A 25,624-nucleotide genomic window follows, 5' to 3' on the forward strand; every position below is an offset into this window, starting at 1 on the left:
GATTTGATTTTAGTATTTTATTTGATTTTAATATTGTTTAAAAGAAGCACAATATAATCATTTGTGAACATACTAAATCATTTGGCAGGATTCAATAAAAATGTCAAACTGAAAATTATGTCTCGAAAGCAGGCTCTGGGTGGGCGAGGCAGAAGTTTGCACTTGTAGTGAAAAGTGGGAAAATAAGGGGAAGATCACAGGGCCTAGCTAAGAGGTAGGAGGACCTTATGGTCACCTGATCCTAGAACCTGAGACCTCTCAAGGCATGGTACCTTAGAGCCCCACACCTTACAGAGAGGACAGAAAAGCCCAGAGAGGTTGACTGACTGGCATCCCCAAGGTCACAGAGGAAAATCAGCCATTGAGTAGCCCAGGACTCGGATGTGACTCAGTGCTGAGCCTACCTCAATGCAGAGCCTATGCAGACCAACGTGGTAGGCTCTCTGCTCCTATGTAAGCTGGAGAGGGAAGCCCCTTGCACTTAGACTAGGAGAAAGCAGGATGGGGCAATTCATTCATTCAATAAGCAAGTATGAAGCACCTCCTATGTCCCAGACCCTGTACTAGAGACATGAGATCCAGTGTGCAGGGAGAGTTATGGGTAAGGTTGGAGAAGAGATGCCACTTAGGACAGCCATGTGGGACCAGCCACCAGACTGTCATCTTGAATAAAGGACTTTTATAGGTGGCTCCCCAACCTAAAGGCAACAGACGTGTGTAAATACTGTGCAAGGTACCGTGACTACTTTCATCTAACCCTCAAGGAAGCCCTGTGAGTTGCAAATTATTAGCTCTGCTTTGCTCAGGAAACTGAGGCCCAGAGTAGTTAGGTAACTTAGCCTGTCAATGATGGCCCCGTGCTCTGCCCACTACCCTTCAGCTGTGAGGGGAAGAGGCAGAGGACATGCCCCTGGCATCTGGGGACATCCCTACAATGTTATCAGGAGCAGGGCTTGGGCAAACATGAGCCCCATTTTACTCACCTCTCCAGCCCCAGTGCCCCGACAGCAGCATCCCAGCTAAGGCCTGAGTGTGGGCTGTAGACAAGGAAAAGGCCAGAGAGCCTGGCGAAGGAAACCCACTGACTCCTTCTGGGTTGTTCCACCAGCAGACAGGCCTTGGGCAGCTGTGCTAACTGCAGCGCCACCTGCTGGCACGCCTCGGGATCTGTGGGCTGGGGGAGGTGGGGAAAGCCAGGGACTGAAGAACAACACTGGATGTCCCCAGGCACCGAGGCAACAAACACAAGCTTCTCTCTATAAACTGAAAACGATTGAGGACAGAAGCCTCAAGACAGTGGAGCAATGAAAGGCAAGGACCAAAATATTCAATCACAAAAGTGCTGAGTTTTTTGTTCAGTTCATAAATTTCAGCAATTATCCAAAGCGCCCAGTTCCATGGCACAGTGGAAAAACAGGGTAAGGGAGAGTAAGATGTCACGTACATGAAAGAACACTTCAAGACTCTATCCCAAGCATCTCTCCTCCCTCCCTGCTCCAGACCCCTAGATCCAGCTGCTTGGCATCATCTGGACTTAACCAGAGTTCTTATCGTAATAATCCCACCTCAAAGTAACGCAACCCTAAAAGGGCAGAGATTGCTGGTCTATAGAACTGAACTGTAGGAGAGCAGAGGTGGAGCTGAGCTGATTGTTGCATGAATGAAAGGGCAGAGAAACATGAGGCAGCTGGGAAGTAAGTCTTGGTGAGCACCTGCTGGCTACAGGGCACTAATCTCATTTGATCAGATGAGTATATTAAGAGCTGAGGTAGGGGGTATTACCCAAGATCACACAGCTGGCCCATGAAAGACTGGGGTTCAAGATTCTATCTAGCTCCTTCCACTACTTCTAATCCTCAAATTAAAAGAATAGATTTAGGATCTATGATTAGATACAGGGACTTAAGAGGCCTTAGAAGCCATCTCATCCACTGCACACCCAATGCTTGAATCTCTCTCTTCCCATCCCAGCCAGGGATTCACGCAGTTTCTGCTTGAATACCTCTCATGATGGGAAATTCACTCTCAAGACAGTGATTCTATTATTGAATCATACTAGTAGGTTAGAAAGTTGAGCCAGAATTTATCCTTCTTTACGATTAAAATAATGCATGTAATGTGCCAACCACGGTGCCAGCAACATCAAAAAAAGTTATCATCGTCTTCATTTCCTTTATTACAGCTTTTCTTGTATCTGTCTTTCCCTTGGGAAGGCAGAAAACAAATTTCATTCTTCCCTGAGACAGCCCTTCAGATAACTGAACACAGTGCTTCAGGGTCCCCCTGAGGCTTTGCTTGCCCAGGATAAACAAATACTCTAACCCACTTTCAGACACTCTTGGTAAGCAAGAATTGATGTCATACGTGCTGTAATTTTCCAGCTGCTGGGGTCTGTGAGTCTTTAGAAAAGCTGATGGAACAGATGATGAACCAGCCACAGCAGAATAGCCATGGTATCCGGATCATGACCTCTGCAACAAAAGGGAAGTGGTTTACCCCAAATAAACTTTGGCTCATCACCATCAGAGTTTTACCAACCACATTCTTGGTCTACCCACTGTGAGAACCTGTTTTAACAGAAGAAAAAGAAATGAGCTCCCCCTCCAGAGTTAATTTATATCCTTTTAGATCCTCAGCCCTGCCAAAAGTCATGCTTAGTTTTTCTCAAAGATAGTTTGTGTGTTTAATGATCCGATAATGAGCAACATAGGGGACCCAACACATTCTAATCAGAGGATACCACCCACCTTCAAACTTCCCTATTTACAGATGGGAAAACTAAGTCCAGAAGAGAGCAATGACTTATCCAAGGTCATACAGGAATTTTTTGCAAAAGCCCAGTCAAATCATGAACTCCAAAGAAAGATGAAAGAGTAAAGCAAACCATGAGAATGGAAAAAGAAAGAAACCATTAGATTAAAAGAAAAAGAAAGGCTCTGAAAAAAGACGTCCTTGGAGTATTCCCCCCACACACGCCAAGTTACTATAGAGGCAATGTAGTGTGATAAGCACAAGGTTGGAGTCAGAAATTCCCAGGTCGATTGGCTGGCTTTGCCACCAACTAGGTTCGTGGTCTTGGACAGGCTACTTAACCTTTCTAATACTCAAGTTTCTCATTAATAAAATGAGAATAAGAACATCTACCTCAAAGGAGTCCTGTGAACGTTAAATAAAATAAATATAAAGGCTTTCAGTTCTCGGTCATGGTGGAGTAGCTTATATCAGACAAACACCCCTGGAAATAGCAATTACAAACTCTGCACAAAATATTTTAAAGCTACTATTTGAAGGCACTGGAGAGAAGCTAAAAGCTTTAGGCAGAAACGGGAGGATACACAGCCCTTGAAGGAAGGAAACCACACTGAGTAAAGTACACATTTATTTACCTGACCTCTCCTTGAAGGCATGCCAAGTTCTAAGGAAATCCTGGGGACAGAGTTCAAGCAGGAAGCAGCAGCCTTTAAGTTAAAAAGTCAGAAGCGAGAGCTAAAGGATTGCCTGAGAGACTAAATATTAGGAAAACAAATCCTAAAAAGGACGGTTCCCCAGATGTGGAGCCCCTAGATTTTTATATAAGCCCCATTAAAGTCCTAGACTGAACCTCAAACTTTGTACAAATGAGGAGAGACTCCAAGAAGCCCTGGAGAAAAACAAGTTGGAAAAAAAAAAAAAGGCAGTAATTTCAGCAGCTGCCACTAGGGGGAGACAGACTTGAAATCCAAGTCCCACCAAATTGGAGAGACTTGATAAACACCTCAGACTTTGCACTGAAATCCCAGAAGATTCCTTAGGAGTTAAGATCACATCCCAAGACAAAGAGCTACAGTCCAGAACTAAGGACAAAACTAAAATATGCCCATCTATAAACACAGCCTAAACAGTGCCTCCACCAAATCAAAGTGATTCACCATTAATTTAACTGCCTCCTAAAACAAAACCCAATACTATTCAGAGGAAGATAACTGATCCAGAGTCACTGTAAAGAATTATTCACAATGTCCAGTATACAATTAAAAAGGACTATGTCTCCCATATGTAATTAAAAACTACTAGATGCATGAAAAAAGAAGGAAAATATGAAAAGAAAAATAAACAACTAGTAGAAACAGGTCCGCATGTAAGCTCATGTTGGAATTTGAAAGAACAGCGCTAAAATAACAATGATAAACATGTTAACTAACTACAGAAAGAGATATAAATAAAAAACTTTTAGACAAGACGTGAAAACTTTTTTTAAAAAGGTCAATCTATATAAATATATAAATATCTGAAATAGGGACACCTGGGTGGCTCCGCAGTTGAGAGTCTGCCTTCAGCTCAGAGCCTGGGATTGAGTCCCATATCAGGCTCCCCACTGGGAGCCTACTTCTCTCTCTGCCCATGTCTGCCCTCTGTGTGTCTCTCATAAATAAATAAATAAATAAATAAATAAATAAATAAATAAATAAATATCTAAAATAGAAAAACCGTTGGATGGCGGGGTGCCTGGGTGGTTCAGTTGGTTAAGCATCTACCTTCAGCGGGGATCATGATCCCAGAGTCCTGGGATGGAGCCCTGCATTGGGTTCCCTGCCCAGCAGGGAGGCTGCCTCTCCCTCTCCCTCTGCCTCCCCTCATCTGCCACTCATACTCTCTCACTCTCTCTCTCAAATAAATAAATAAAATCTTAAAAAAAAAAAAAAAAAAAAAACATTGGATGGGATTATCAGAAGACTTGGTAGAAAACAATAAATGAACACCGAACTTGAAGCAGATTAACAGAAATTATTCAAATGAGACAGAAAGAGGGGGCAAAAGACTAATAAAAGTGAACAGAGTCCCAGTGATTTGTCAAACAGTATCAAGCAGATCAACATGCATATAAATAGGATCCCAGAAAGATCAAAGACAGAGAATGAAGGAGAAAAAAATCTAAAATTGTTTAAAATCATTATTCCACAGATTCAGGAACCTCAGTGATCTCTAAGTAGAATAAATACAAAGAAAACCACATCTAAGTATGGCATAGTCAAAATCCTAAAAACCAAACAACAAAATCTTAAAAGTAGTCAGAGAAGAAGATCCATAATACATAGAAGGGAGCAATGAAAATAAATGACTGATTTTTCATCAAAAGCAATAGACGCCAGAAGACAGTGGAACATCTTTGAAATGGTAAAAAATAAAAATAAATTAAAATTTTAAAAAATTTTAAAAAAAGAGACTTAACAACCTGGAATTCTATGCACAGCCAAAATACATTTCAAAAATAAAAATTAACACATCTTACAGATAAATGAAAACATACTATGTGCCACAAATGAACCTATAATACAATAAATAATAAAGTTTTTCTGCCTAAAGAGAATGGATAGCAAATGGAAATTCAGATCTACACAAAAGAACGATGAACAGCAGAGGTGCATGGGTGGTGCAATCTTGCATCTGACTCTTGGTTTTGGCTCTGCCTCTGATATCAGGGCTGTGAGATCGAGTCCCGTGTCAGTCTCCAAAATCAGTGTAGAGTTGGCTTGAGATTCTCCCTCTCTTTCCCTCTGCCCCTCCCACTCACCCTCTCTCTCTCAAATAAATAATTCTTAAAAAAAAATGATGATCAGTGAAAATGGTATATATATATATAGTTAAATTTGAACCTAAATTTTCTCTCTTATTTTAACTTCTTTATTTTTTTTAAGATTTTATTTATTTATTCACGAGAGGCACACACAGAGAGAGGCAGAGACACAGGCAGAGAGAGAAGCAGGCTCCATGCAAGGAGCCCGACGTGGGACTCCCGGGTCTCCAGGATCAGGCCCTGGGCTGAAGGTGGCCCTAAACCGCTGAGCCACCCAGGCTGCCCCTTTTAACTTCTTTAAAAGTCAGCAGGCTACTTAAGGCAGAAATAATAACAGTGTACTATAGTGTTTATAACATATGTAACAGTAAAATATATGAAAGCAATAGCATAAAGGATAGGAAGGGATGTAAATAGAATTATATGTGGAGTGGTATTATATTAATTCAAAATAGAGTCTGATAAGTTAAGGATGCATGTTGTAAATCCTAGAGCAACAACTAAAAATAACAATAATACAAAGAGGTATAAATCAAAAGCCAATAGAGGAGATGAAATGATTTACTAAAATAATACTCAGTTACCCAAATGGAGTCAAGGAAAGTAGAACAAAGGAAGAGATAGCAGTGGAGACAAATAGGAAATGAAGAGCAAGATAGCAGACTTCAACTCAACCATATCAAGAATAATATTAAATGTAAATAGATTAAACCCTCCAATTAAAGCACAGAGATTGTCAGATAGGGTAAAATAGCAGCACTCAAATAGACTGCCTACAGGAGATGTACCTTAAATATAAAAATATCCTGATAGGTTAAAAGTAAAAAGGTGGGCCAAAAAATTAAAAGAATGGGAAAAGATAAAAGTAAGCATAAAAAAGCTGGTATGTCTATATTATGCAAAGTAAACCTCAAGACAAACTATTGCATGAGATAAAGAAGGTTATTTCACAATGATAACAGAATCAATTTCTCAAGAAGATATCACCACCTTAAATATGTATATGCCTAATGATAAGTTTCAAAAATACACAAAGCAAAAATCGACAGACCAAAGGGGAGAAACAGACAAATCTATATTCCTACTTAGAGATTTGAACACTTCTCTCTCAGCAATTGATGAATAACCAGACAAAAATTCAATAAAGATATGGAAGATTTGAGCAACACTATCCAACAACTTGACCTAATTGCCTTTTATAAAACACGTATACCAAAAAAAAAAAAAAAAAAACTTGTATACCAACAATTACAGAACACACATACTCTTCAAGTGTACATGGAACATTCACCAAGATACACCATATGCTACACTATGAATCAATCTCAGTAAATTTTAAAGGAATGAAACCATCGAGAGTATGCTTCCTGACCAAAGCATCATTAAATTAGAAATCAAAAACAATAAGGAAAAAAGGTAACACAAGTTACCAATACCAGGAATGAAAGAAAGGGCATTACTACCAATTTTATAGACATTTTAAAAATGATAAAAGAATACATGACAAGAGATAAAAGAGATAAAAGCATACAACTGTATGCTAATAAATTAAAAAATGTCAATGGAATGAACAAATTCCTTGGGAAACAACACAACAGAACCATCACAAGAAGAAATAGAAAGTCTCATTGTCTCTAAATCTACTAAAGGAATTGTATTCATAATTAAAAATCATCTCACACACACACACATCATCACCAAGTCCAGATGGCTTCACATTTAGGAAAGGAATGATACCAAGTCTACACAAACTGAAACAGTAGAGAAAAAGGAAGAACTTTATAAATTTTTTTTATGAAGTTAGCATAACCACAATACCAAAACCTGACCCAGACATTACAAGAAAAGTAAATAAATACAGCATCACTCATGAGCATAGTCGCAAAAATCATCCACAAAGCATTAGTAAATCAAATACAGCAATATATAAAGAGGATAATAAATCATGACCAAGTGGGGCTTGCAAATGCAAGATGGGTTCAGCATCTACAGATCAATCAATATCATTCACCATATTGAAAAAATAAAGGAGAAAAATTATGTGATCATCTCAGCAGAAACAGGAAATACATTTGTCAACACTCAATGCCCATTGAAGATAAAAGCACTCCTCAACCCAGAACTAGTAGAAAACTTTCTCAATCTGACAAGAGCATCAAAGAAAAAAAGATATGTGCTTAACATATTTAATAGTGAAGTAATGGACCCTTTCCTCCTACAATCAGGAACAAGGTAAGAATAGCCTCTCTCTTCAGCTTTTTCCAATGTTATACAATATGTGGTTTCTGGCCAATGCACTGAAGCAAGAAAATAAATTAAAAAATAGAGACCAGAAAGGAAGAAGTAAAAATCAGCAATAAAATGGAATGAACTACTGAGACATGCAAGAGCATGAATGAATCTCAAAAACATTCCACTGAGAGAAAGAAGGCGGACACAAAAAAGTACATGCTGCATGCTTCTATTTATATAAAATCCTAGACCAGGCAAAACTAATTTATGACAGAAAGCAGATTGGTGATCGCCTGAGGGTTGGGAGGGAACTGCAAATAGAGGATTTTTCGGGGTTAATGGAGATGTTCTGCATCTCCATTAGGATGGTTGTTACCAGGATGTGCACACTTGTAAAAATTCATTAAGTTGTGCATTAAAATGTAGTTTTATTATATGTAAATAACATCTTAATGGGGGATTTTAAACATAGGGAAAATATACACCATTAAGAACATGAAAAAGTGGGCAGCCTGGGTGGCTCAGTGGTTTAGGGCCGCCTTCAGCCCAGGGCCTGATCCTGGAGACCCGGGATTGAGTCCTGCATCGGGCTCCCTGTATGGAGCCTGCTTCTCCCTCTGCCTGTGTCTCTGCCTCTCTCTCTCTCTCTCTCTCTTTCTCTCTCTCTCTCATAAATAAATAAATAAATGCATACATACATACATACATACATACATACATAAAATCTAAAAAAAGAACATGAAAAAGTAAGCCACAAACTATAGGAGATATAGAGAAAATATTCTCAGTACATATATCTGACAAAGGACTTGTATCCAGAACATACGGAGACTCTTACAGCTTAATAATAAAAGTAAAAAGTAAGCAAGTTTCTTTAATGGGCAAAAGACTTGAAAAGACATGTCACAAAAGATAATATATGAATGGCCAATTAGCACATAAAATTGTGCTCAAGATCATCAATCATCAGAGAACTACAAATAGAAACAACAATGAGATGTAACTATACCCTACAAGAATGTCTAAAATTAAAAAGATGAACAAAATCAAGATTTGGCAAGAATGCAGAGTAACTAGAACTCTCATTCGCTCCTGGTGGGAATGAAAGATAGTTCAACCACTGTGGATAACAGTTTCACAGTTTCTATAAAGTTATCCCTAGACCTATCTTACGAATCAGTTATTATATTCCTAGCCATTTAGCTAAGAGAAATTAAAATGTGTCCAAAAACTGACTTGACTTGTATATAAATGTTAATAGGGACTTTTTCATAATTACCAAAAACTGGAAACAATCCAAGTGCTCACCATCAGGTCAACAGATACAGATTGTGGTGTATTTGTACCTGGAAAACTATTTAGCAATTTTAAAAAATGAACTAATGCACACAACCATGTGGATAAATCTCAAAAACATTATGTTGGGCGAAATAAACCAGGCACAAAAAAGTACTTAGTGTAAGATTTCATTTATATGAAGTTTGAGAACACACAAAGCCAATCTATGGTTGTAAAATCCATAACAGAGATTGGCTGGGTGCACAGGGGTTGATTAGAAAGGGACAGAAAGGAGCTCTCTGGGATGATTAAAAATGTCTTAAGTCTTGGAGCACCTGGGTATCTCAGTCAGTTGAGCAGCCAACTCTTATATAGCCGACTTTTGAGCAGCTCAGGTCATGATCTCAGGGTCCTGGGATCAAGCCCTATGCCAGGCTCCACACTCAGTGGGAAGGCTGCTTGAGGATTCTCTCTCTCCCTCTTCCACTGCCCCTTCCCCCCAAATAAATAAATAAGTAATTGTTTTATTTCTTAGGTCTTTATTTAAGTGGTAAGTACACAAGTATACACATTTTTCAGAATTTGTTGAACTGTGCTCTGAAAACACATGTATTTTATTGCTTTTTTATCTTCAATTTTTTAAGGTTTTATTTATGTATTCATGAGACACAGAGAGAGAGTGGCAGAGACATAGAGGGAAAAGCAGGCTCCATGCAGGGAGCCTGATGTGGAACTCAATCCCCAAACGTAGGATCACACCCTGAGCCAAAGGCAGACGCTCAAACACTGAGCCACCCAAGCGTCCCTTCCATTTTTTTTTAAAGATGGGTATAAAGGACTTAGCTTGGAGCTTAACACATAGTAAGTGCTCACAGCCATTAGTTTCCCTCATCTGTCACCTTTCCCATCCCCAGCTGGCAGATACTGTAGGCATGACAGCGTTCTATGGCCATTGGACCTCTGAAAATAAGAATGACATTTTCCCCAAAAGAGTTGGTCCATAGCCTGACACTGGGGAGTTGCTCTAGTCTGGGCCACAGATGATAAATAACACTGATTCTGCATTTTTTCCTGGACCCTCCTGCAGGTTTTGGCTCCCAGGTCTGGATCTAGAGTCCCAATGTTCCCAGTCAAGAGGGTAGAATTTAGTTGGGTCATTCCAAGAGAACTGAGATGACAAATATGGCACTAAAAAGACACATGGCATGTATACGAGACTTTGAGATCAGCATTTATGGGAAGGTCATAAGACAGGAAAACTAGTATTGGAGCCAGACTGAAAGCGCATGGAGTCAATGGAGTTAGATTGTCATGTATGTAGTAGATACTCGATAATTGTTGATTGAATACATGAATGAATGAGAGATTGAGGCTGATGATGCTGAACCTCCAGGGCTGACTGCTGCCCCCACCTCCTGTCTTGCAGCTCACATACCTGCCCCCACCGTGGGGTGAGTGCCGATCCTCAGAGATGGGACTCGACTTCTTTCCTGTTTACAGTATCACCGCCTGTCGAATTGACTGTGAGACGCGCTACATCGTGGAGAACTGCAACTGCCGCATGGTCCACATGCCAGGTCAGTGCCAGGGGACTCTGGGACCTTCTCTGCACTTCTCATCCTATGGGAAACACTATACCCACTCCACAAGGATCCACAGAGATGCTGTTCTAGGAAGGCTAGTATTTGGTACCAAGCATTTAGGAGGCAGATAGAAATATCTAGTCTAGCAACCAAGGCGGCATCCTGGTATCTAGAAGTGTCCAGATGTTTGAAAACTGTTCCTCCCAGTGCGCAATAAGTTGGCTGCTCTTACCTCCTAGAGTTCAGTGTCCAGGTAGCTGAGTGCTTACTATTCTAAAACCTGGTGTGGTACCTGTTCAAACATCCAGGTGTCTGTTGCTTTCATGCAGATGGTTCCCTTCTTGCATCCAAATGTCTAGCATTCTTTCAGATGAGGCAAAAGTCCATCAGCCAGCAAATAAATGTGCATGTGCAGACACACATTTCTGTGTTGACAGACTAACAAGGCATGTAGCCATCTCATTGATGATCTCATTAGAGATAGTCAGCTAATCAGAGGCAGAAGGGCAGGAGGTGGGGGGGGGACATGGAAGGGCTGATTCAAGCATGAAGAGTTTGGTATTGCAGCACAGAAGGAAGAACGACAGGCTGAAGGCAGAGACATCTGCCTGGAGTTCAGATTCCTCCATTCACCTGCTGTGTGACCCGGCACAAGTTACTAAACCTCTCTGTTCTTACCTTCATTATTCTTAAAATACAATCATTAGTTCTTATGAGGACAAAATTAGGCTAAAATATAAAAATGCAAAAGTCAATGGTCACTGTATTAGCACATAGCGAGAGGAAACCAAAAGTACTATTGCCTGATGACCTACTATATGTTGGGAACTTTGCTATTATATTTCATGGCTACTATTTCATAGTCGTATCATACTTTAAATTTATTTAACTAAATTCTTATGTCAGACATTTAGTTCATGATCGATTGTTTTCTGTGCAATCATTGCTGAAATGAACCTGCTTCTAGCTAAATTCTGAATAATTCCATCAGTAACCAACAATTTTCCTAGTAATGTAAGTGTATAATTGTTGATCTTTAAAATTGCCTCCCTTGATCTTTTAAAAACTCCCAGAAGACAGAGCAAAAAGGGAAACATGTCAGTTAAATTGTTCTTGTTGGAAAGGAGGAAGCCTACAAGCTCAGCTCTTGAAAAAGATGTCTAGGGAAATAGTATGGAAAGGACATTGTATGGCAGGTTTAACTTTAGCACTTGGCAAAAGGAAAAAAGGAGGGGTTCTGGATATATTACTGAGAGACCAGAAAGGAGAATAAAGCACTGATGAATGTTACCTGCCTGATATTCAGACCGGGTCAGCAGCCAGTGCGGTTCTCCCATGGAATCTGAGCCAAAAGCAAGCAGCAGATTTTTGTCATTCCACTCGTGACATTGTTAATGGCATCTCAGTTACTAGCGTGGAATTAAGGGCAGAGCAAGAGGAGATTTACAAAGCAGCCCTTTCTCACAGCAGAGGGGTGTTCGGGAAAGAGCCCTGGCCTTGGGGTCAGAGCCCACTTCCATCACTGCCAGCTCTGGTGTCCTGGGAAGGCCGGATACTTAAGCCTCAAGTTTCATATGGGTAAAACAGACACAGTATTTCCTATTTGAGAAGGTATCCATGTGAGTTAAAGGCGGTGATGCGTGCCAGAGGTAGCAGGTGCTTTCCGCCACCTCCCTGCTTTCAGCCACCCAGGCCTTCTCACCTATCACCCATCTGAGCTGGTTGGAGCAGCACAGGAATCTGGGAGAAGTTAGCTAGGTGGACCCTATTATCAACTGCTCAAGCTCACAGAGCAGAGCAGACCCAACCCCCTGGCTCTGGGTACACTACAGCCCAATTGCCCACAGGCAGCTCTGATGGGTGGTTCCCTTCTGACTGCCCCTCCTGGTGGCAGGATGCATTCCCTTCCACCAACCCAGGAGGGAGGTGTTGCTGCCTGAGTACCTCTCCCTGTGTCTCTTCTTTGCAGGGGATGCCCCTTTCTGTACTCCTGAGCAGCACAAGGAGTGTGCAGAGCCTGCCCTAGGTCAGTACTGGGGGACAAATGGAGTGGAGGGCTGAGACCTCAGAGGCCTTCTGGGTGTGGGAGAAATGGGGCAGAAGGGGGAAGGAAAAGAGCGGGAGGAGAGGCTGACAGGGAGTGGGGGCTGCACTGCAGAGACAGAAGAGGAGGAAGGAGATAAGGGTGGGGAGGGAAGGATGCAGGGATGCAGGCAGGTAGATGAGGGCTGACCAAGCACTGGGGGAAAGAAAGAAAAGTAGAGAGGTGCAAGTAGAGATAGAGTGGGTTTCCTGGAAATGGAGAGCACCAAGGGAATGCAGAAGAGGGGACAGAGATGGAGAGAGGATGCACAGTGGGCATCTGGGTGGGCACCAAAGGAGGTAGGGGAGAGGAGGGGCAGCCGGTGTGCATTTCTTTGCCGTCATCCTCCTCTTCCTCCTCCTCCTCCACTTCCTTCTCCTCCTCCTTTCCTCCTCTTGCTGGGTGCTTCCAGGTTGGAATAACTGCTGGATTCCTCCACTGGAAGGAACACTTCCAGTGGGGGAAATCCCACAAAGAAGCTACAACCCCAGAGCTTGACCCACTCCACATGCCTGCCTCTCTCGGGACCTGGGAAGTGATCTATAATGAAGACAAACAGAGAGGGTGTTTAAATCATATGGGCTCAGTTTCATTCAGCAGCTGCACTTGCTGGAGCTAAAGGGGGACGGCTCTGGACTCGTGCATGCGCCCAGATGCTTCCAGAAGGACTGGTGGGGGAGGCGGGGCTTAGATGAGAGGGAGAGACTTCTGACGTGGACCAAGGCGTCTCTCTTTGGAGTACAGAATCGACAAAGCCTGTGTGTAACACTGCGATGAGCAGACAGACGGAGGGAGGGAAGTGATGTCTTCAGCCACCCCATCCTAGGGGAAGAGGGGAGCAGAGGGAAGGAAGCGTTCCAGAGCAGGGAGGTTGCTTCTAGGGACAGGAATTAGGGATCTTTGCTTGTGCCCTAACCCAGCAGGCAGGAGAGGCAGGCTCTGGCAAAGAAGGAGCCGCAGAGGGAACGCCACGGAGACCTGGGCTTCAGATAAAATGGTCTCCCACGTTTGCCCTTGACGGGAGGCCCACTTTGTGGATGGGAACACTGAGGCTAGGAGCAGAGAAGGCGGCTCCGGGAAGCTGAAGGGGCCAGGACTCCCCGGGAGCGCGTTCTCCGAAAGTGATGCCTTTTCAACAATTTTTAAAGAGCAACATAACAATAAAGGAAGTCAGAGGAGAAGAGGATCCAGAGAAACATGGGAAGAGTGAAGGCCTTTTCAATGAGAGCTCACAGCCTCCCCAGCCTAGAGCCAAAGCCCAGCTCCGCCTCCTCAGGCCCCGCCCCTCACTGCCCCGGGAGGGCACCTCCTCCCAGCCTGGGCCCGCCTCCCGCACCGGACTAAGCCCCGCCCCCTCTCCCCTCCAGGTCTGCTGGCGGAGAAGGACAGTAATTACTGTCTCTGCAGGACACCCTGCAACCTGACCCGCTACAACAAAGAGCTCTCCATGGTGAAGATCCCCAGCAAGACATCAGCCAAGTACCTCGAGAAGAAATTTAACAAATCAGAAAAATATATCTCGTAAGCTAAGTGGGCCTGGCAGGCATAGGGCAAAGGGGTGGAAGCCGGAGGAACTGGGGGTCATTGAGGAAGACGCCAAAGGGAGGCAGTTGGCTCCATTTGGCAGATACTAACCGAACTCAGCTGTGTGCCAAACTCTGTGTTGAGGACTCAGAAAGCAAAGACAAAGATAGTTAGGATGCAGCCCCTGGACCTTCAGGAGCGTGAAGGAGTATTCCAGGCAGGCCTTGCACATTCTCTTCCCTCTGCCTGGAATGTTTTCCTCTCACACTTTACCTAACTCGTTCCTCATGTGCCAGTCTCCATTTATTTTATTTTATTTTTTTTTAGATTTTATTTATTTATTCATGAGGCACACACACACAGGGAGAGGGAGAGAGAGGCAGAGACATAGACAGAGGGAGAAGCAGGCCCCATGCAGGGAACCCCCTGTGGGACTCCATTCAGGGACTCCAGGATCACACCCTGAGCTGAAGGCAGATGCTTAACCACTGAGCCACCCAGGCGTCCCTGCAAGTCTCCATTTAAAGGTCATCCCCTCAGAGGCGCCTGGGTGGCTCAGTCGGTTGGGTGTCTGTCTTCAGCACAGGTCATGATCCCAGGAGTCCTGAGATCAAGTCCAGGTCAGGGTCCCTGCTTAATAGGGAGTCTGCTTCTCCCTCCCCCTCTGCAGCTCTCCCTGCTTGTGCACGCTCTCTCTCCGTATGTGTTAAAGAAATAAAATCTTGGGCAGCCTGGGTGGCTCAGCAGTTTAGTGCCGCCTTCAGCCCAGGGCCTGATCCTGGAGACCAGGGATTGAGTCCCACGTCAGGCTCCCTGCATGGAGCCTGCTTCTCCCTCTGCCTGTGTCTCTGCCTCTCTCTCTGTGTGTCTCTATGAATAAATACAATCTTTAAAAAAAAAATCTTTTCTATAAATAAATAAAAGTCATCTTCTCAAACAGCTAACTTGGTGCCCCTCCCTTTATTTTCCTCTGAAAGCACTCTGGTATTTTCCTTTATAACACTCACCAAAGTGTGTAAGTCTGTATTCCTGTGTGTGTTCCCTACTAAACTGCAAACTCCCTGAAGGCAGGAGCCTTTCCTTTTGTTCTCTGCTGTAGAGTGACTGGCACAGAGTTGTCACTCAAAGAATATCTTCTAACAGATGAAATGAAGGAAAGCCAGGGGAGAAGAGGTGTCACAAGCAGAGGCTGAGCAGAGAGGATGAGCATGGGGCAGAGCTGCAGCAGGTGGATGCGTCAGAGCCAGAGGGACTTGTGGGCTGAGCTGGCCGTGGGGTGGGGCACTGGGAGGGGACTTGCCCCGAAGAGAATAGGGAGCCTCTGAAGAGCTCTGAGTGGGTGTGTATTTTAGACCACTGCCCTGCAACAGAACTTTCTACAAAGATGGAAATGTTCTGTATCTATGATGTCCAATGTAGGGGCCACTAACCATCTGTGGCTGTTGCGCATTTTAAACGTACCTGTGTGACTGAGGGACTGAACTGTAATTGTAATGTGACTCAGTTGAGCAGTTTTAGAAAGATCCTTCAGGGGGCAGTGCAGAGGACAGAAGGGAAGCCAGGCAGGGAGGGAGGGAGCCTGGCAAGAGGCAGTGGCCATCACTCAGACAAGCCATGGTGACACTTACATGGGGAGGAGGATTTGCCTTTCTCTCCCCAGCCAAGCCCACCCACCCACCCACTCCCGCCAAGGCCAACACCAATCCCATCCTGGGTTCAGCTTTGGCTCAGCAGATTGAGAACAGGGGGTACTGAAGCCATTGTGACCAGTGTGGAAGGAGATGGGGAGTAGGAGGTGCCAGGCCACACTGCCGAGCAGACATTCTACCAGCAGCAATGACTTTTCCTGCCAAAATGTGTCTTATTAACACACCTTCCTAAAGGAGCAAAAGGGAACCGGGAACCCCCCCTCCCCAGCCAGGTACAGATCTACTCCCTAAAAGCCCTCCCTGACCCTGGCAGCTGCCTTGGCAGTGCTAGACTCAGGGCTGCCCACTAGGAGAAGCTTGTTATAAATCCAAGTTGGAACATGGGGGCTCTCACGAGTGGGTAGGGGGTACCCAGCAGGTCAGCTGGCACAAGCAGGGCCAGAGAGTGAAGAGCTTGTCAAGAGAGTACTGAGCAGAGGTGCCTGGGTGGGTCATGGGCTCAGGGAGTGATCCCACAGTCCCAGGATCCAGTCCCACAACGTGCTCCCTGCAGGGAGCCTGCTTCTCCCTCTGCCTGTGTCTCTGCCTCTCTGTGTCTCTCATGAATGAATAAATAAAATAAAATTTAAAAAAAAAAAGAAAAGAAAGTACAGAGCTCACCTGCAGGTGAACGAGCCAGGCAGATCTTTTAGAGGCTCAGAGACCTGGAAACCAGGCAGGACTCAGAAAGGAAACAAGGAGGGGACAGCCGAGGGGCAGAGGGTCTATAAAGAGCACAGGGCTGGGGGGGCGGTCAGAACTCTGGGTTCCGAGGCCAGCTCTGCCACTAACCAGATCTAACTTCGGGGCTGGCTGTTGCACTTTCCGGGGCTCAGCCTCTCCTGGGCTCAGCCTCTCCTGCCGTCAGTGGGAAAGCTGTCAGATAATCCGTGCATAGCGCCCAATGGTTTTCACCCCATATGATACTGAATATTCCCTCTGCAGAGAGAACATCCTTGTTCTGGATATATTCTTTGAAGCTCTCAATTATGAGACAATTGAACAGAAGAAGGCATATGAAGTCGCTGCCTTACTTGGTAAGTCGGTGTCTGCTGCACTAATTTCCACATGTCGTGGTGGGGAGCGAGGGGAGCGAGGGGGAGCAGGCAGGGGGTGGGCAGGCAGGCAGATAGGTATATGCACCTTCTGAGGAGTCTGGGAGTAATTAACGTGCTAATTACTCCCTCTGTCCCAGAATGGGAAGGACTCCAACGTGACAGGTTTGAGGCCCAGTTCATGCCCCAGTTCAGGCTTGAGTTTCCCCATCACCATAGGCAAGTAAACTAGAAGGCCTCTCAAGGCCTTTCCAGCACTGCCCTGTCAGATTCCTGGGTCTTCTGCCCCCAGGTTGGAGTGAGCCCCAGGGCCACAGTGGGAAGAAAGAGCTGTCGGATGGAGGGAAGGCTGAGCTGTGGGTGGTCCCCAGGCAATAAGGGTCCCCCCCAGGTGGAGCCCAACCTGGAAAGCAACATTGCAGCATTGAGGCCAGATGTTCCCTGTAGACTGAGAGTCCTTTGTCAAACACAGAAGAAGGGCCACATGTCCCCAGATGTCTACAAACCTGACTGCCACCCCCACACAAGTTCACGTCAGCAACCCTGGCCGCATAGGCACATAATGGATGCAGGGAGTTTATTTCAACCCTTCCCCGCCCAATGCAAAACCCACAAGACCTCCAAGGGTGGACAGTTAAAAGACCTGCCCCTGGGGCCCTTCTCCCAACTCCTACTCACTCCCAAGAAAGGACATTTTGCTGTCCCTACAAGGAAAATCAGCTGCTATTGTCTCTGGAAGCTGGGTAGATTGAGAGGGGTATCCCTGGGGGCAGTGGGCAGGTGGAAGGGGAAGTAGAGATGTACAGTGTCACACTGCTGCATACCAGCTACGAGAATATATGTCAGGTCCCTCATCTGTAAAATGGGTCTAACAAAACCACCTGATGAGTTTATTGTGATGGCTACCTGGGATAAAGCACACACACACACCCCCCAAAGAAGGTCCATACAGAGTAGTTTCTGGTACCTGGACAGTCACCATGCCAGGTACCCAAGGCCCAGCTGGTGCTTCCAGATGCCATCTGAGCATCTCTGCACCTCTCCTAAGAGACTGGGGACTGGGCCACAGCTGGCACTGGCTGGGATAAGGTGGTTGTCACTTGGGTCTCAGAGACTGTTGTGGCCAAAAAGGAATGAGCCAAGAGGTAGAGTCATGCTCCGGAGATGTAGATCCCCTCGCTCTGCCTCTGTCACCTTGTCCATTTCCTAAAGAGAACTAAAGACAGGGCTCTTCCTACCCTCCCCAACATAGGCTCACTGTTCTCTCTCACTCGTGCTTTCTCTCTCTCTCTTTCTCACACACACACACACACACACACACACACACACACGCACGCACTGAGGAGGGCCTGACTTCTGAATCTGTCAGAAAGGATAGCTCATCTCTGCATCAGATATGAGGATGAGCATGTTCCCAGCATCTTGTTCCCACCCAGAATAGCCTGCTGAGAAAATCATTCTGCCATCTGTACCTCCCGTGATGAGCGTGTGCCACTCGCAAACCCTCAGCCATCAGGCCCATCGGGCCCTTCCCTCACCACCATGCTGCCCACCCTCACCCCAGTGCACACCGCACATGCCCTCATGCCACGCACAGCACACCTCATCCCAAAGTGTGGCACATGCATGCCCACGGTGGTGAGCTACACATGCCAGTGCAGAGAAGCACAGACCTGCATGCAGGCCACGCGGCAGCAGAGACATGTATGTACATACACACTACGTGTCTACGGATGCATCACGTACACCTGCCTGTACACAAACGTGCTCACACAGGTTCTACACACTCAGACACACTATGTCCACCTCCATGAAGCCACACTCACACACACTTAGACACACTCAGTGTCCCTTCCCTAGCCATAAGTAGCCACCTGCATAAACCCATTGACAGCCAGCTGTCTCTTGCTTCTACACAAACATGCATACACAGAGCACCCTGGCACATACCCATACTCGATCACACTGTATGCTCGTGCAAACACACACCTCAAACCTGACCTGTACATCAGTAAGTACATACTTCCCAGTAACGCCCCCACTAAGGGCAGGAGAGGGAGCAGGGTGGGAGGGGAGTAAGGGGAACCATTTGGAGCCCCCTCCCCACCCTCTATGCCTGCTTCCCTGGGACTGGTTGCCAGACTCCCCTCAGCCGTGATCAGGGATGGAGAGGGCAGGTGTAGCCAACAGATAGTCCTCAAATCTGCGGTCTCCAGGAAGACTGTGCACCCACGCTGGCAGCACCCTCTTTCCCAGCGCTCTCCCTGCCCAGCCCAGCAGCTAACAGTCAGAGGGGTTCCAGCTGGCAAGCACCTCAAGCAATCTCCTCAGCTCCCCTCTCCACCAAATGCCTTCTGAAGGCAAAGCTACCGAGAAGGTCAGGGTTTATCAAAGCCATGCAGCAAGTCAGTAGCCACTCTCCCAACTCAGCCTCTGAGCCCTGAGCCCTCAGCCTCTGAGCCCTCTGCTCCACCACACTGGCTCCGGAGCACAGCATTGGGCTTTTGCAGGCACAAGAACCCCTTGCAGAATCTGACGATAGCTTCTCCAATAGGGACTCTTCCACTACAAATGCCCAGGTACATACATATAACATTTTGCATTCAGTTTCAAAGGGTCTCAAAAAAAAAGGGGGGGGGGTCTCCAACCATCTGCAACTCCCACAAAAGAGTTGTTCTTGAGCCCTGGTGGGCAAGAGACACCTGGGAACTTAAAAATCCTGACTTCCAGACCCCAACCCCAGAGATCCTGATTGAAAAGACCTGGGGTAGGTCCAGGCATCTACACCCCAGGCAGGTCTCCTAGGAGGGGACCTGAAGACCAGTCAAGAAGGACTTTGGTCAGTGGGGCCTGTACACCCCAAGGCAAGAACCTCTACTCTAGACAAAGACCAAATTGAACAGTTACTTTCAGGTAGGGGAGTTAGGGAATGCTTCCTACAACCTCATCCTGAGGGTGAAACGTACCCTATGTACGGGCCTCGTCATGGTGGCAGGAGCAGGGGAGAGAGTCTCTTCTCCTGTGCCATTGACCCTGAGATCCTTACCCAGGGCACCTGACATCTGACTCTTGGGCTAGACTGTCCTCGCCCCAGACGAGGTTCTTGTCTCACCTTGTGTCTAATCCCAGCCCAGAGCCAGAGCAGGGCCCACTCAGTGTGGTTCTGAAGGTAACTGAATGAGCCCATTGGCCTGTGAGGTCTACTCTAAGTCCTCCAGTAAGCATCTGCGTTAGTTCCCATCTCCACTGGGTGCTTTGCAGCATGAGAGGGAGTTGTCCAAGGCCTGACCTGTTCCAGGCCCAGGCTCCCTATGGATGGGGAGCCATTCCAAAGGTCTGGTTTCTGGGTACATCCGTTCGCCCCTTCCAAGAAGTGCCATGAGTAAAGCCAAATCTTTGATCTTTTCTCTCTCTCCAGGTGATATTGGTGGTCAGATGGGATTGTTTATTGGTGCTAGTATCCTTACAATACTAGAGCTCTTTGATTATATTTATGAGGTAAGATTGGGGCTGTTCATGGGAAAATGACCATCTGCTGGGACCCTCATCCTACCTCAGTGTTCAGAACCAAAGCATGGGGGGTGGGGGGAGGATGGCCTCCTTTCACCCAGAGCCTACTTCCCCCTCCCTGCCTACAGAGATTTATCACCAAGTCCTAGGCAGGGAGGAGGAGGAGGGTCTGAGAGAGACAGAGGCTGGCTCCTGTCCTCAGGGAACTGGAAGAGCTGTGGGCTGTCCACACTTGAAGAAAGGGAGAGGGAGGGTTGAGAAGAAGAGCCCAAATGGAGGCCAGCTCTGAGCCCCTCCCACACAAGACCAGCTGTGGTGGCCTCACACCTGTGTGTGTCTGTGCCCACACGCTCACAGCACACGCATGCGCACACCGCTCACACACATCACTCACAAATGCACACGCACACCGTAGACATACCACTCACTCACACATATACGCTGCATTCACACAACACACACAGGCACACACCTGCCTTCCGGGTGGCCCGTCACCTGAGAAGTACCTGCCCTGGTGCTGGCAGGTTTAAGGAAGGGGCATTTTTGGCAGCCTCCACCAATCCTGAGCAAGAAGAGCAAGAGCACACAGGCCATTTCTACCTGTTCATAGCCTGAGATATCTCCCTCAACAGCGGCTGGAGCAGAGCTTCTGAAAGCTCTGAGGGCACCAGACAGTGGCTTCTAGCTCTGAGCATTTTGGCACTCCTCAGCCTTCCCCTCCTCTCCCCACCTCACCCAGAGCCAGGCAGGCTTAGAGAGCTCCAGAATTCATTTTTTTTAAGATTTTATTTATTTATTCATAAGAGACAGAGAGAGAGAGAGAGAGAGGCAGAGACACAGGCAGAGGGAGAAGCAGGCTCCATGCAGGGAGCCCGATGTGGGACTTGAACCTGGGAATCCAGGATCACGCCTTGAGCCAAAGGCAGGCGCTCAACCACTGAGCCACCTAGGTGTCCTAGGTGTCCAGAATTCTTAAGGGGACTCCTCAACATCCCCAGGACCACCTGAGTTCCAGTCCAGTAAGAGGAGCCTGCAGAGCAGGCATTCTTCCTCCCAGAGAGGGTTGTCCTTGGCCAAAGGCCACTGGGAAACTTTGTGGGGACCTGGAGAACCCCTAAGGCCCACTCCACCTCCCAGCATGGTGACCTTGCTCCCCAAACCCAAATCAGGCTCCCTGGCCAGATCTTATTCTGCTTTGTTTATTAATTTTGGTGAAAAGCTGTATATAAAGTTATGGAAATCGCATCATACCAGGTAACATGTTTAATGCCCACCCTTTATTGCTAAGAATCAAATATTATCGATTCAGGGGTGCCCTGCTCTTATGAACAGTGGGACTGTCAGGCCTCATCCCCCTGGCCCAGCCTCAGAAATGGTCTCCTAGGCTGTTCATGCACACCCTCTGTCCGCAAGAGAAAAACAGTCCCCATGCCGATGGGCCCTCCTCTGACCTCCCGCCAGGCTCTAGCTCCTGCACCAAAACCTCACTTCAGCCAAAAGCTTGGGGAGGGGCTGCCAGAACTGGTGCCAGGCTGGGCTGAGCCAAGTCAAGGGAGGTCCTCTACCTTCGCACCATTCCCCCAGCCTGACCAACCTCGTCCTGATTTTCTTGCAGCTGATCAAAGAGAAGCTCTTAGACTTGCTTGGCAAAGAAGAGGACGAAGGGAGCCACGATGAGAACGTGGTAAGAGAAGCCCATGCACCGTAGGTTGTCCTAGTCCCCTGCTCTTGCGGGCCTTAGGAGACCAGGTGCCGGGCCGGGGCAGGAAGGACGCCCCTCACCGCACACCTTAACGTGGCTTGTCGGAGGACACTCCCATGTGCCCCAGGCCCGATAGCAAGCCGTGGGCACAGGGAATTCCAGGAGCTGCTGCGAGGGGAGGTCCTGGCTGGCGCAGTCCAGCTTGTCCAGGGCCAGGGGGCTACTGCTCTCAACTCCTGCCGTGGGAGAAGCAGGAGGCCCTGCTCCCTTATTCCTCAGGGCAGCAAAATGCAAATAAGGACGTCACTGGTGCTCTATTCCGTTTGAAGGGGACACGGAGCTTGGGGCCCTGTGAGGTTGGTAGCAGCAGTGATACCCATCATAACTGCCAATACCACGTGCCAGGGACCCGAAAGGCACTGTGCCATGTGCCTGGAGAGTGCCGTATGGCTTCAGCTGCACAGTTACCCCAGAGAAAGGTCTTTTCTTATCTCCATTTTGTATTTGAGGCACTTGAGGCCCAGAAGCCCACGGTCCCCCAGCTGGTGAGTGGCAGAGCTGGACGCAGAGCTCCCCTGACCCCCGTCCTGCTCTGCCTCTCTTGCGGCTCTCTGCTCTCCTTCCCAAGGCTCGAGCCTCGGCCTCCTGGTGTCTCCAGCTCTCCCCAGAGGAGACTTCTGCCCTGGCAGCACCACGCCTACTAGGCAACCATCCCCCAACCCCCCAAGTCAGCAGATCCAAAATGAGGCCAGCCCCATCCCCCAGACAGGCCCCCATTTCTGTTCCAGACACTATTTCTCTACCCACCTCCCAGGCTAAAAAAATCTCTGCTTTGGTTCTCTCGGGCCCCTGCGGCTCCGTTGAGTAGAAGACTGAGGAGGGGAGGGCAGGTGGAAGGGGCCCAGGCTCTGGACTCAGGTCCGTAGCTGTGTGTAGCTGTGTGCCCCAGCATCTGCAGACTCACAGGGACCTCGGGCAGGCGATATTTGGATTCAGTGGGGCTGTGCCTGTAAAGCCAGCAGCAGTGCCCAGTTTATAGTAAGTGCTCAGCAAGTGGAGGTTCCCTCCCTCACCCCACCTTCCCTCTGCCCTCAGAATGTCTCCAGTTACAGCCTCCCCTCTGCTCCCTGCCCCTCCCCTAGATCCTCCCCCTCCCACCACTCCCCCTCCCCAACCCCATCCTCATCAAATCTCCACAACATTCTTGGCACAGCCTCCTAGACAGTATCTGCTCCCATCCCTCCCAGCCTCCAGCCTGCTTCTGCAGCCTGGGAGTCACTGGGCAGACGCAAGGCCCTCCCAGCCTTGCCCTGCTCAGGGACCTGAGACTGTTTTCCTCTGGCCTAACCCTAAAGCTCCATTGTGACTCCTCTGCTTCTGGGTTTTGGGTGCCTCCCCACTCCTCTTTGGCCTCAGCAATTGGCCCCCCCTTCCCCCAAGTCTAGCCACAGGCTCTACCTTCTCCATCCCAAGTAGGTCTCAAGGGGGACCCCCCAGGATGAGGGTGGGGAGATATCCTCCTGCCCCATAACTAGAGAGCACTCAGATGTAGCTTCAGGTGGCACATTAGGGGCACCTCTAGAAGAGAAGTTCAAAGCAGCTGCTGAGCCCCATCACCAGGGAGCCCTCTCCCCACCCTGGGGGCACCTAGATGGGCAGTGGTAAGGCAGCGAGCCTCCCCACCCAAGCCTCGTGCCTCACCACCACAAACCAACCCCAAGATGTCTGGGGCAGAAGCAGTGGTGCCCTGGGGAGAGCCCACAAGCAGGCCTACGGTTCCCAGGGCCTAGGCTGGGCTGCCAATGGCATCGTGATGCCATTTCACAGAAGGAATCTCAACACCCACTGTCCCCCTCCCTCCAGAGCACTTGTGACACGATGCCAAACCACTCTGAAACCATCAGCCACACTGTGAACGTGCCCCTGCAGACGGCCCTGGGGACCTTGGAGGAGATCGCCTGCTGACGGCCCTTGGACCACCTGGCACCCCCCAAACAGACCTGGAGGCCCGAGACCCAGGACAGGGGACAGCAGGCTCAGGTGGGACAGCCCCCGATGACAGAAAGAAGCAAGAGCCCCCTATGCACACATAGCAAACTCTCTGCCAAAACCTCGCTGCGGCCACGTCTGACATGACGCGTCCTCGGGCCCCGCCGTGCGTCCCTCTTAGGAGAAATGAGTCACACTCTGGAACTGTCCAAGAACCAACCTGCCATCACATCTCACTGCCAGATGTATAAAGCACCTGCATGCTCAGACTGCTCACGGCGCCACCTCCACGTCTGTGTCTGTACACGACTCTCCTCCGTGTGCTTTCTAGCGGCCACTCTGCAGCCGTGCAGTGGGACCAGCTTCCAGCCCCAGGGTCACCCTGTGGCCACGCTGGAATCACAACTGCAATCAAGGGGGAAAGCGTAGAACTCTCAACCACGTCCGGTCCTTGTGTACTTTGTGAAGGTTCTTAACCTGCCCACAATCCCCTTCCCCGAGCTGGCCTGTGGGCTGACCGGGGCCACCCCCACCCCACCCCACCCTGGCTCAGCGCCTGGGGGAGGCAGGGTGGCCTGGGCAGCTCCGGGGCTCATCCATGGGACCCACGTCATTCTGCTGTCCCCGTGACCCAGCTTGTTTCCTTTGGGGGGCTTGTTTTGTCTGTCTGTCCGAGATCTGTTTTTGTTTTGTTTTGTTTTCCGAATTTGGGTTTTGATGTTCTGAGGTTTGGTTTGATTTGGTTTTTCCATTTTCTCTGGCGTTTATTTATTCGTGCTTCCAGTCACGGTCATATTAAAAGCTGGTCTTGTGGAAACGGCTGAGTCGGTGCTGCCTTTTCCCCATCAGGGCTCCCTCCCTGAAGCCTTTTGAAAGGGCTAGGCCTGCCAGTCCAGACCCACAGATTATATATATATATATAAAGCTTCCTGCAACGACACTTAGCTTTACCAAGTGTACAGAGTGCATGCACTTCTAGTCTATTCTAAATCTCTAAACACTATTGGTTGCAGCCTCATAAATGATTTCATGACCACTAACAAGTGACAGCCCGTGGTCTGAAATGATGCAATCCTGGACCAGAGGTGTGTGGCTTGAAGAGGCAGGGGGTGGAGAGGTGGGGCAGGCAATGAATGCTGCCCAATCCTAGAAACCATGAAAAAAGCCTCTGTCTTCTGTCCTGACTCCTCTGACTCTGGCCTCCCTCCCGCACACCAGTCTCTCTAGGCCCTCTGCACCCCACCTCCTCTCCTCACCCACATCAAACAGACCTGCCTGTCCCTGCAGAAGTCACACTGGCTTCCTGCCTTGCTCCCCAGCTGAGAGACTGTCCAAGCGGGAAAGGTGGGTGGAGGTGCCCCATGGGGAGAGGGCAGGCCCTTTTGAGCCCCTCTGTGGCAAAGGAGAGCTTCCCATCTGGGCAAAA

The 25,624-nt window shown here is 47.8% G+C and overlaps 1 protein-coding gene across 3 annotated transcripts in view; it reads left to right on the plus strand.

Moving 5' to 3' along the window:
* Positions 1–25,015, plus strand: part of ASIC2 (acid sensing ion channel subunit 2) — a 1,001,679-nt gene extending 976,664 nt beyond the window's left edge. For 2 of the 3 annotated variants that reach the window (XM_038548135.1, XM_038548134.1), the window contains exons 4-10: positions 10,491–10,641; positions 12,617–12,673; positions 14,098–14,251; positions 16,888–16,979; positions 20,416–20,495; positions 22,123–22,191; positions 24,073–25,015. In XM_038548135.1, the coding sequence (XP_038404063.1) occupies positions 10,491–10,641; positions 12,617–12,673; positions 14,098–14,251; positions 16,888–16,979; positions 20,416–20,495; positions 22,123–22,191; positions 24,073–24,174 (705 nt within the window). In that variant the 3' untranslated portion in view covers positions 24,175–25,015. The remainder of the gene's footprint in view (positions 1–10,490; positions 10,642–12,616; positions 12,674–14,097; positions 14,252–16,887; positions 16,980–20,415; positions 20,496–22,122; positions 22,192–24,072) is intronic. The other variant, XM_038548136.1, reaches the window with a different exon arrangement.
* Positions 25,016–25,624: the final 609 nt, after the last annotated feature.

The sequence above is a fragment of the Canis lupus genome, chromosome 9, assembly GCF_011100685.1.
Source record: "Canis lupus familiaris isolate Mischka breed German Shepherd chromosome 9, alternate assembly UU_Cfam_GSD_1.0, whole genome shotgun sequence".
Classification (NCBI taxonomy): domain Eukaryota; kingdom Metazoa; phylum Chordata; class Mammalia; order Carnivora; family Canidae; genus Canis; species Canis lupus.